Below are 12132 nucleotides of genomic sequence, written 5' to 3' on the forward strand. Positions count from 1 at the left end.
TTAAACATCGAGCAATTAAGTATATTTTTCTAAATTGTTATTCTAAGTAATAAATTAAACAAATTAAATAAAGAAATTGTCATCCTTCCTGCCTATATAAAAAAGGGGCAGGGACACCACCACCCGGCCACATCGATGGCCCGTGCATCTCAGGCTACCAGCTTGCTGGTGGCCTGCTCTTACACAAAACCTAACCCTAACCCCAGCTCCCCCTAACCCTAACGCCATGTCGGGTGTCTAACGACCCAGCAGGGCCTGCTGAGTACAGTGGTGGTGGAATTAGCCCGATCAGACACTCCTATCTGCAACTTTGAACTTTTTATTCGGTCAAATTTTAACCGATTTCAACCAAGTCCAGAACCGTTGGTGCTATCGACATGGGGTCTTCACCAGGGTGTCCGGAGGACCCCAAAAAACCCCGTAGACACCACTTTCATCCCTCTACGACACTTACTTTTCAAGTTATTCCATTTTATTTGGTCGACTACTGGCTATTACCCCCTAACCCCCTAACCCTAACCCTGGCCAATTGGGAGAAAGAAGTATTAGCCAAATGTGGGACGAAACCAAAATGTTATCTCAGATACTTAGATGACATTTGGGGTATCTGGACAGAATCACGTGAGGAATTTGATAATTTTGTGGAAATTCTCAACACACACGATCCATCAATTACTTTGAAGAAGGAATTTGAGGAAAACTAGATTGATTTCCTAGATACCACGGTGTTTAAAGGACCGGATTTCTTAAAGACACTTAAGTTAGATATTAAAGTGCATTTTAAAACAACTGATACGCACGCACTACTCCACAAGAAAAGTTTCCATCCGACACACTGTTTTAGAGGAATTGTGAAAGCACAGCTTTTACAGTTCGATCGGATTTGCACGAGACGAGTGGAGTTTTTTGAAGCAGTAAGGGCTCTTTTTAGGGCCTTGAGGAACAGAGGTTACCCTAGGTCCTTTCTTAGGGAATGCAAGACCTTTAAGGAATCTAAAACATTGGATGATCGGAATTTGATTCCACTGATTACAACCTATTCGAGTATTTCCAAGGTTTTAAATGGGAAGTTTAAAACGAATTTTGACACGGTTCCAGATATACAGCAATTTGTTCCTTCGTCTAAGGTTATCACAGCCTATAGACGGAATAAAAACTTGCGGGATTTTTTGGTTAAAGCTAGATTACCATCTTTAACTTTGCGGAAACCACAGGTGTTGGAATCCCAATTTGTTAGACTTAAGTTCATCAAGAGTGTTGAGAAAAAAGTGTTTCGAGTTGAGCAAGGTTTCAGCACCAACTCGAAGAATTGTGTATATGTCATTTTTTGTTCAAAATGTGGTGTTCAATATGTTGGAGAAACCAAGAATACATTGTCCACACGTATGATGCAACATCGATACAATGTGAAGAACAAGAAGGCAACAGAAACTCCTTTGGTTAAACATTTTTCAATTCATGGTGAAGAAGCGATGAGAATGGCTGGCTTGCAAAGAAATGTGAAGTGGACGGATTGGGAACGTAAAAAGAAGGAAAAGTATTGGATTTTTTTTGTTAGGTACCAAAGAACCATCTGGCTTAAGTATGCAAAATTGATTCAGTTTCTATTTTGACCCAACTCCGGATCCCAAATTGTTTGTCCAACCCTATTTGGAATTTACCCTAGTCTGGTCCAATTTTGTATCATCCTAACCCTTTATCCCCAACCCGGGTCCTTTTCCTAACCCTAACCCCTCCCCCTTTTCACCTTTACCTCCTATCTCCTCCCACTACCTTTCCCTAACCCCACCCATGATCCTTTTCCCTAACCCTAACCTTTCCCCTAATAACCCAAATTGGCTTGATGTCTAACTCTAATTCTAAGTTTGACTTCTTTAAAAAGGTATATTTTTTCCTTAATTAATTTTATAAAGTACAAATGTTAAAATATATTAATCTCATGTAAAAGGGTTACACTAATAACAGTAAATTCATTATGATAACGTCAAGGAATAAATATTAATTTATATACTCAAATATTAAATAAGCATTAACACTAATAAATAAATAAATGTAAATAATATAATGAAATAATTTTTTTTCAATTCATATAATTCATCATAGTACAAATAGATGAACACATACAGAGTCAAACCCTAATTTTATAAGAAGACAGGGACACTGAAACAACATTAATAAAAAAAAAGAACTGTATAAAACGCATTGCAGACCGGAGAATATAAAAGGAGCGCAGGTAGGAGAGAGAGCTCATTCTGCTTTCGATGACCGAACAGTGCACATCTCCAGCAGCCAGCCATTGTTTTGAGCGCTTGGATTTTTGTTGATTTTGTTTTCTTTCGTGCCTCACAGGCCTGAGGGAGACCTCTTAAGGTCGAAACGTTGCCTGAGGCACGTTTTAATTTTTTTGAACCGGAAAACACGTTTTTTTTTTGTATTTAGGGATTTATTTAAGCCTTTGTGTTCTCTTTTAGTTGTTTGAGCCCCTTTTGGATGTTTTCTTTTTTGGTTAAAAACAAACCTTGTTTAGTTATTTTTTTTTTTTTAATTTTTAGTAGAAATGTAAAAGAAACAGCCGAACAGACAGTTTTTATTTTAAGGGATTTTTAAGCCTTTTGGGCTCTCTTTTAGTTGTTTTGAGCCCCTTTTGGGTTTCACTTTTAGTTGAAAAAACAATTCATTTTTTTACATTTCATCTACATTAAAAGACATTTACAAATTAAAAAATAATTAAAAACCACCCGTCATGGCTGACGAGTGGCAAGAAGTCCGCTACGGAAGGCAGCACCAGCGAAGGACCGTGCACTTGTGGCTTTCCAGCATTGCTGGGGCCCCAGTCCTTTCTCAAATTCTAACCCTAACCAGGGGGGTCCCTAGGAAAAACAATGAAAAACAGAAAAGACAAGAAAGTCAACAAACAGAAAGAAAGATAAGAAACATAAACAACAAAGGACGGGATGTCAAACCAAGCAGGGGGTGCCATGAAAACAAAGAGAAATATAAAGAAAGAAAAACAAATAAGACAAAGAGACAAACAAGAGAAACAGAGAAAGCAACGAAGTAAAACAAGTAAGAAACGAAGAAAAAATAAGAGAAACAGAGAAAGCAATGAAGACAAACAAGTATTTGAAAAACACAAATAGAAAACCTAAAAGAAGGAGGAGTCAACTAAAAGTATAAAAGCCAAGAGAGGCAGAACAGAACACAAACAGACAGAAACACACTGGGCCAACCTGAAGAACGCGAAACTACGCCGAAACGTCGCGAAGGCCTAATGAAGTGCACTAGACCCTAGAAATGGGTAATTTTTTGAACCAGAGCAGGGACACCACCACCCGGCCCCATCGATGGCCCGTGCACGCCAGGCTACCAGCTTGCTGGTGGCTTGTTTCTTACTCACACCTAACCCTCAATTTCGGCTCTAAACCTAACCACTCTAATACCTAATTGGACTGAGTACTCCCCTATCTCTGGAATGGGCCCTAAACCTAACCTCAGTAGACCCTGTGCAGGGTGGGATTTGGACCCTAAACCTAACCTTTCCCTGCTCCTCTTTACCTCTCCTCACCCCCATCTTATTAACCCCATCCACGGGATCCCACTTTAAATGAAAGCATATGTGTACTGTTTGTGTATTTATACACAACCATTCATGTATAGTCAAATAATAAAAAATAAAAAAAATGTTCATTTACCTCTTACTACCACACACCAAATCCGGTTGTTGGTACTTGCTGGCTTGTGTAGCCACTAGGTAACAAAAGTTCAACACTGCCCCTAGCATCCTGGAGCACTTCTGTTGTCTTTTGTACGTGTTTTGAGTTTTTATGTGCTTCTGAGTTTTCACGTGTTTTGGAGTTTGTACGTAATTTTACGTGTTTTGGAGTTTTTACGTGTTTTGGAGTTTGTACATGCTTCAGGGTTCGTACGTGTTTTGACGTTTGTATGTGCTTTGTCTGTAGGGGCCACCGTAAATATACTTTTATTTATTCACTCCACATAAAATGTAATAAATAAATCATATAATACAAAAATCAACTATTCAGATTTCAACTTTTAAATTTTCAGCTTTTTTCTTTTACAAATTTAAAGTGAAACAACACAAAACACTGCAAACCACAACACAATTAAATATAAATTACTTATTAATTATTATTTATATAAAAGAACATGCATATTCTCTGTCATATGGACCTGCATGAATAAACTTTCTGAATCCTTTATCATCTGCAACCGAAAATAGTTGTGGATGATTACTATACCTTTCTAATGTGACTTTGTTGTCCCTGGCTCTCTTTCTCTCCCTCTGGCTCTGTTCCTGTGCTACTGAGTGTAACTACCGTCCCTCCCCCCTCTTCCCAGCGCAAAGCACAAGGCTGGTGTGCTGAGTGAAGCGGGGAAAAAAGTGCGAGAGAGAGGGTGAGAGAAAGGAAAAAAAAAAACCCACGGCTCGCGATAAGGAGCCGGCTCGCGTCGTTCACGTCAAAGAGCCGGCTCTAAGAGCCACTATTCAGCAGGCCTTGGTACGTATTCGTGACTAAATGTCCGAAGAATTCCCCATCATGACCGGGGTCCGGCAGGGTGATGTGGTGTCACCTCTGTTGTTCAACATCGTTATCGATGTGATGCGCAAGGCATTTGAGGGCCGCTGCGGAGTCCAAGCCTCGACCGATCAATTTATCACCGATCTAATGTGCAGCAAAATGCACCAAAGAAGACATGGATGAAACAAATCGAGGATGATTTGAGGACCCATCGACTTGACCTCGAGAAGGCAAGAACCATCGCCTTAGATCAAAAAGCGTTGGTCAAGCAAGAGAACCTGCAGCACCTATAGCAGCGTAATGGTTGTGCGGCAACCACCGCCGCTGGGCGCCCGCTAAGGACAAAGAAGAAAAAGAATTCAGGAGACTAATTTCTTGCATTGTTTGGGCAATTTCTGGTTCAGGGTGTTCAAATAATTCTGGCTGAAAAGATTATTTTAACACATGTTGAGCTGCAATTACTGCTTCTGTTCATTGTCCCCTCCAAATTAACTTTGGAAGTAGAGTTATTATATCCATCAAAAGGAGTGACAGGACCGTGTTCTTTGCTGCTACACATTTAGCTATACAAAGGTGTCACATTATCGGTATTAGCTGTAATTAGATGTTGATCTTGACGCTAAGTCATCAGTTTTGCTATTTTCAGGTGTAGCGAAATGTTAGGCTGTGGCTCAAGTGGTGGAGCTGTCCTGTAATCTGTGGCCTTTGCACATGCCAGAGACTGCTTGGCTTACACACTGAGTTCCTAATAGCAGACAAATATCTTGGATAGCAGCTCTCCTCACATCACTGGTGAGGGTGTGACTGTGTGAATAAGAGACACTGCGAGGTGTTTTATAGAACCTTTGAGGTTAAAATGGGATATGAAAGTGCAGACCATTTATTATGATCTTTTCCTGCTCCTTTCCATCTATCTTTTTACAGATTCTTCTTTATCTCCAGAGAGGTTTTGCGGGGTTTTTGTGTTTGTTTTGTTTTTTTGTGAAAGAAATTGGGGCTGGACAATATCCAGATTTTCCCAAAATTTCCCCATAAACAGGAAACTTAAAGCTTACATGTAATGGCCTCATTTTTTAAAATCAAATATTGGATTTATATATGATAGGAACCTAAGGGGATTTTTTTTCATATTGTGAAATGTCCTGCAAAACAAAGTGAGGTCTAATAATTTTATGTTTTTTTAAATACAGGCAGGCTAGTACAGGTGGTTGCCTTGCTGTACTTCCCTATGCTGAGTCATTAAAAATGATTTTGTTGTTCGTCCCGTTCCCATATGCTGTAATTTTAGTATTGAGTTAATATAGCAGTAGATTCAGTTAGCTTTGCATAAAAATAGTTGGTAGAAATGTCTTCCAAACAGCTACTTTTGACTTTCTTAGTTTAAGTACATTTCAAAGTCTGTACTTCATTTACTTTAGTAAACATGCCACAAGCAAGCTTAAACTATTTGCATTATTTCTAAACTACAGTAAATCAAGGAACAGTTACAGTTTGACATTCAATTTAAAAAATAATATAATATGTGCAAAGAGATTTAATCTGTTTTGATTTTTTCTTTGTTAACATAGATGAACAGAAATTTTAAGAAGCACAAAAAGGTAAAAACTGAGACTTTTGGACTTCAGCCAGGTTTGCATGCTTTTTCATAAATGGTTAATACATAGCATTATTGAACCTGTAATTCAGTTATTTGTTGATTTGTTTTAATTTGCAAATATGTGTATGTAACCATTTTTAGTCATAGTTTCTTGATGTATTTTCAGTTTCAAAAAATATTTAAGCGTACAATGAAGCAATTTTAAGTTTGAATAATGAAAACTTTTAATTGACAGATTTTTCAAATTATCAATTCAATTAAAATGAACACGATATAGATAATAACAATTTTCCTCTCTGTGTTTAATAATATGTGATTCAGATTGTGGAACATTTAAGTTACATTTGCTAGACTTCAGTTTTTAATGTGAATGCAAAGTATGAAGAACAACTTAAGGGTGGCGAATTGGCACATGATCACATGACCACAAACCATTCCTTGCTTTAATTGGTGATCAGCTAGCATGTATGGGCTAACAGAAGAAAACCACCAAAGAAACAATACACACAAAACTGATGTAGCCCAGGGTGATAACTACACTTTAATTAATAGTTAAATCACTTTTGTAGTTTGCACATACACACAAAATGGGCAGAGCAGAACCACGATGTAGAAACCATAAATATGGGGAAACTAAAACTGAAAAATAGTCATCAACAATGCAGCCATACACTGAAAAAAATATGTTGTTGGATTTACTTAATTCAATGGTGGACATTTGTTGCACACAGATGCTTTGCTTTGGCAGCAAATGAAAAAATTGTGTTAAATTAACACAAGTTATTCACTTTCAATAAACCTATAAATTTTGTGTTGATAAAATGTGACTGAGACATGTTCTGTTGAAGTAATTTGAAGTCTTGGAATATTTTATTCTTTCATAATTTTCTCACTTTAATCCAACACTATTGAGTAACTTTTACCCAACACTAATTGGTCACTTAAATACTACACGTTATCTTCGTTTAACAATGTGTTATTATATTCTAGTATCAAGTACACATTTTTTAATGTAAGCTTTATAACATATCGCACTGTTCTCTTTCAAGATGGTAACCTGAGTGGGGAGAAAAAATAAATAAACTAAAAGGTCTAATATCTATGCCATGATTGACTTGACAAAACACAGAAAAACACAGGTTACCTTTTTGAAAGAGAACAGTAATACAAAAAATTCTGCTTAAGGTTTTAAGATTAAATGAACAATTACAATTGTAAATAATTTAACATAATGTTAGTTACCATTAACTCTAAAATTACTGGATTGGGAAACACCTACCTATTAACCTTATCATTAACATTATGCATTTTGCCCTAATTACTAAAAAAAGAAAAAAATACCACTTGCAAGTCAAAACCTTTATTAAAGAGCCACAGAAATAACAGTGATAGAGTGACTTAAAAAAAATTAACAAATACAAAAAAAGTTTCAAAAATTCCAGCAATGATCATACTGAAACATCTTGGTTTAAAACATAAAACCATCAAAGCAATCTTACACCAACTAAATTAAACCTAAAATGCTGTTTCACATAGCCATGATGGGACTATTTGGGGTGAACAATCCTACATTTCTTCACTTTTAAAAACAAATAAACCAAAATCTAAAAATGCTGCCAATTAGAAAACTTGAACAGAGAGCAAAAAGGAAACAACAAAACCAAGCCAGGCCCCATCTATATGGCATTTACAAAGTACACAATAGTGAACACTGATTTGTCGTTGATATCGAACCTCCAAAATGCAGGAGAACAAGTGAGAGAGCAAACCACCTCACATGCCGAGCAACAGTGAACTTTCTTTACATGAGCAGTTTTGTCTTTAAATTTTGGGCTTTTCTTGAGAGCAGAGTTGCATCCAATTCCATTACCACCTTCTGAATGACCTCAAAGGTGTAGCGGAGCTGTGATGGGTAACTCATGTTCAACGAGTAAAACAGTCCAAAAAGCATGGCAACTGCAAGGGCCACACTATCCAAATCCTGAAGAACCACCACACCCTCGATGATGATGCCAACATCAGGACAGTCATTGCCTGGCGTATCTCTGGAGACATAAATGCCCACCGTTGTTTTCTCTATAGCAGTCAGTGCAGTGGCCTCGGTCATGTCCTGGTTAAAGATAAAACATTTCTTTAAGATTCCTTTTTTAGACAAATCCTCTTTTTTACATTCAGTGCCCTGTCATGCTGCCATTCATGATCTGTTTCTAAACGAAAAAAACAACAACAACAAATAGAACACACGCACACAAATTTTTTTTTGGTTTTTTTTTATTTCAAATGAAGGGCATTCAAGGTCTACATTAGTCTTTTGTTAGAAAGTCATTGGCCCACCAGCAAGCCAGGCTATGTCACTCAGAAGAATTTAGATTTTCTTTCAGCCTCACAGTTGGGCAATTTTTTTTCCAAACAAAAGCGATGTAGCGAACAAGTTTAACCTTTTGTTTTAATCTCAGTGTTAGAATCTCTTTGCCATATTATTAAAGAGGACTACTAGGCCTGCCTAGTCCAAGGAGAATTAAATGGCTATCTGAATACATTTTGAAAAACGTTGCAAAGCCACAATCTACTCATAAAACACTCACCATGTACTCCTGCACCAAGATGTCAGGATTTTCATTCAGATAGAAGCACAGTCCTTTGATGAGGGACTCCCTTCGAGCATCAATGTCATCCTTAAGAATTATAACAAAGAAAAAAAATAGATAAATTTTCAGTAGCATAGAAGAAAGTGATCAAAGACAGTGTTTTTGAACCAGTCATCAACATGCAACACCAGCAAAACAATTTTCAAAAGTTTGACATGATTTTTAGGGAGTGGACTAAATAGTTTCCAGATCATATAAAAAAGATCAATTTTTCACAGTGGGACACTAAATGCATGACGAAAATGATAGGGTCCTTTCAGTAGAATTGGTACTCACAAGTAAAAGTTGAGCTTTGCAAAGGATGCAACGTATAAATCTTTTACTGACCTAATGCAATGCATATACACTTTGTAGTTAAATAATTTAAAAGTTCTTACTGTCATCATGGCAGTTACATCCTTTATCTTCCTGCCCTGCTCCCCTGATCGCGTTGCAAACACTTTCAGGAGACTTTCGGAGAGATAGTCAAGCTGCGACAGAAACCTTGACTGTAAAGTCATGGTTGTGATGCGTTTGAACTCTGCATTTATCTGAAACAACATGAAATTATTTTCAAATAATGGCTGGTATAGAGCATAGTTCTTCATCTGGACTCTGCTATGCAATATATGGACACACATCCTAATAAAGTCAAGCACTCCCATATGAAAAAGAAATAGAAAAAACTTATTAAAGACTTGCATCAGATTTGGCTTGCTTGATATAGTAAATCACATAAGACTTATATGATTTACTCATGAAAGTGGCCACTTTCATATATTATTTTAGTAAGTATCCAAGTTTCATTTATATAATTTTTCAAGGGATCTTATATCTGTTTTCTCTCATGTATGCTTTTCATACAAGTTTCACAAAAGACAGATACAAACTTTAGAATATTTATATATATCTTTTCCATATGGACTACCTTTACACATTAACACATCTATGACACAACTAGTTAATCCTCTTGAGGCAGGCGTTGCCGATTTGCAACAGTTAAAAACTAACAACCTGATTACCCCACATACATATTTTATGAGGTTTTTTTTTTACTCAGAAGTACCACTGCGGGACTTGGTTGTGCATTAGCAACAAAAACTTAATTTGAGCCTGAGAGGGTTAATGCATTTTTTTTTTTGCTGTCCTCTTTTCCGTACTTAAATTACCTCTGCTGGGAAGAAAAGAGCCGGCCATCTCTCTTGTACATTTCTGATCATGGGAGCATCAAAAATGACTTCTTGTCTTCTCAATGCATATGTTCTGTTCATTTTATCCATGACTGTCTCTCTGTTGTTGCGCCTCTTCACATCGGAAAGGAGTTCAGCCCTCATCTTCTCAAGGGACTGTTCACTTTCTCCAAGTGGAAAAGAGGGGCAGTAATCCACTTCACCCCTCTTTGGTCGCTTAACGGCAGAAGCAGGGGAACATTTCTCAGCTGGCTTATTTTTCAAAGAATTCACACATACTTCAGGACATCCTATTTTGCGGAGATGTGTGCGGTAGTTTGATAACTTGTATTTGAGGCTCAACTTCCATCCCGCATAGCCACTGTGTGAGCCTTTTTCTTTTAAACATAGATGCTTCAGGATGAGTGCCTCTGCAACTTGGTCAAACTTACTGTCTGTGAGGTAGACTGTGTGCTTGACTACCTCCTGGATTAAACCCTCCAAAATGTCGGACTTCAGCTTTGGATCAGGGATCAGCAGCATCCCATTTTCTTTGAAAGCTACATGGGCCTGCGCAAGCTTAATTTCAGCATCATATGTGAAATTGGGAATGCAGAACAAATCTGGCCACGAAGACCGTGATGATGTAGACTCTGGAGATGAAAGAGTCACGGTGCTGTCACCAGAAGTAGATGTGTCATCAAGAGCACTGGTTGATGGAAAAGAAAATGTGTCTTCACCTTGGTCTTGAGGTTGGAAGGATGTGTATACAATTTTGATTGTCGCTTTGTCTTGGATTTCTTCCATTGAAGTTAAGTTCACAAACTCGTTGCCAAAAAGTGTGTCCATGAACTGCAATCGGAAGGGTTCCATTATTTTGCACTGAGTCTTTATTTCAGCTTCCAGTTCAGCAACAGTTGAAGGCAGACCAGCAGAAATCATGACCCTCTGACTACTGTCTGGTCCAAGGATAACTCTGAGAATAGCTGGAGCTGTCATGTTCATTCTTCACTGTCTGTTAGGAAAGAATAGGAAAATGTAATTACAATCAGTTTTATAACAAACCTCATATTTTATCATTATAACACTAATACAACTTAACTCTGAGAAAAAACAAAACAAAACAACACCAGTTAGTGTGCCCAAGGTATCCCATACACATTTATATGTGACAGCACCGTGCACCGTGCACACTTTTTCAACAGTCCTTCCTTTTCTTTAATCACATCCACCAGTGCATGATGTTACCAATTCCATCACGATTTCCCACGCAAACAAGGTTAAACATGGAGGTACAACATACTTATCACCCAGCACAATTGTTTTTAAATGATCTTACCCAAAGACACAGATTGATCTCTTCAAGGTCACCATCTGCATACCTCCAACTGCATAGGCAGCCAGTGGGTATTCATCAGCCAGTTCCGAGACTTCCACAAGAGCAAGTTCTCGTGCCGGAGATGGAGTCAGCTGAAAGGCTCCATAATGCTCACAATACCATCCACACAGCAGTTTTAACACAAAAAATAGTCCCTGCTGCAAAATGCATATTTGATGGATTTCCCCAAATTCAGGCAAGCCACCACAAGAACCATATGCCACTATCATACCAGGCCTGTATTGTATTCCCTTCCTACAAACATTTTTTGCAATGTGTATTTCAGATACAAAAGGATTTCTCTGTTTGAAAGCTTGAGCTAGCTCTTCCTTTAAAACATCTAATGGGACAGTGGATGCTTCTGACACATCCAGCAGTGGTTTATCAATACTTGGAGAGGACAGGTGATAACCAATCATAAACTGATGCTTCACAGCCAAAGACAGAGGGACGTTTTTAAAGCAACTGGTGTGTTTCATAATCTTTTTAAAGAAACTGTGCTTAGCCTCAAATCTAATGGTCCAAAGTCCCACGAGAGGCCCAAAAAGCTGAATTAGTTGTGGGTAATGCTCTATGTAGTGGTGTTTAGGCAGCAATTTGTTGTTAGGAAACACCTCTTGATACCTTTGTCGATGATCTGAAATTTTGCTCTCAAGGTAAGCAATAGACTCTTCACTGTGAACTGGAGAAACCACTAGCTCAACAATCTGTTTTAGATCCAACAAGACCTGCCATACTGGCTCATGTTCAGGGATTTTGGGGCCTATCAGAAATGGGAGTAGTCTTAACAAGCACCAGTTTTCATGGGCATTGCCCCCTA

At 37.9% G+C, this 12132-nt stretch overlaps 1 protein-coding gene across 1 annotated transcript; it reads right to left on the minus strand.

The window, feature by feature from the left end:
• Positions 1 to 7117: 7117 nt before the first annotated feature.
• LOC146558984 (uncharacterized) lies at positions 7118 to 10933 on the minus strand. The gene is made up of 4 exons (XM_085245927.1): positions 9935 to 10933; positions 9164 to 9316; positions 8724 to 8813; positions 7118 to 8248 (listed from the first exon to the last, which is right to left on the minus strand). The coding sequence occupies exons 1-4, from the start codon at positions 10931 to 10933 to the stop codon at positions 7940 to 7942; spliced, it is 1551 nt and encodes a 516-aa protein (XP_085102053.1). The 3' UTR covers positions 7118 to 7939.
• Positions 10934 to 12132: the final 1199 nt, after the last annotated feature.

The sequence above is a fragment of the Mchenga conophoros genome, linkage group LG15 (genome assembly GCF_057382185.1).
Source record: "Mchenga conophoros isolate Kocher_MC1m ecotype Shallow Benthic linkage group LG15, M_conophoros_male_GT1.1, whole genome shotgun sequence".
Classification (NCBI taxonomy): Eukaryota; Metazoa; Chordata; class Actinopteri; order Cichliformes; family Cichlidae; genus Mchenga; species Mchenga conophoros.

What these genes read in the sequence shown, in the direction of transcription:
- LOC146558984 (XM_085245927.1), bottom strand. Translation starts at nt 10,933, where the DNA reads ATGACAGCTCCAGCTATTCTCAGAGTTATCCTTGGACCAGACAGTAGT. An exon ending in CTCTTTTCTTCCCAGCAGAG is followed by an intron (nt 9,317 to 9,934) that starts GTAATTTAAGTA and finishes ATGTTGTTTCAG; the next exon opens with ATAAATGCAGAGTTCAAACG. An exon ending in ATGTAACTGCCATGATGACA is followed by an intron (nt 8,814 to 9,163) that starts GTAAGAACTTTT and finishes ATAATTCTTAAG; the next exon opens with GATGACATTGATGCTCGAAG.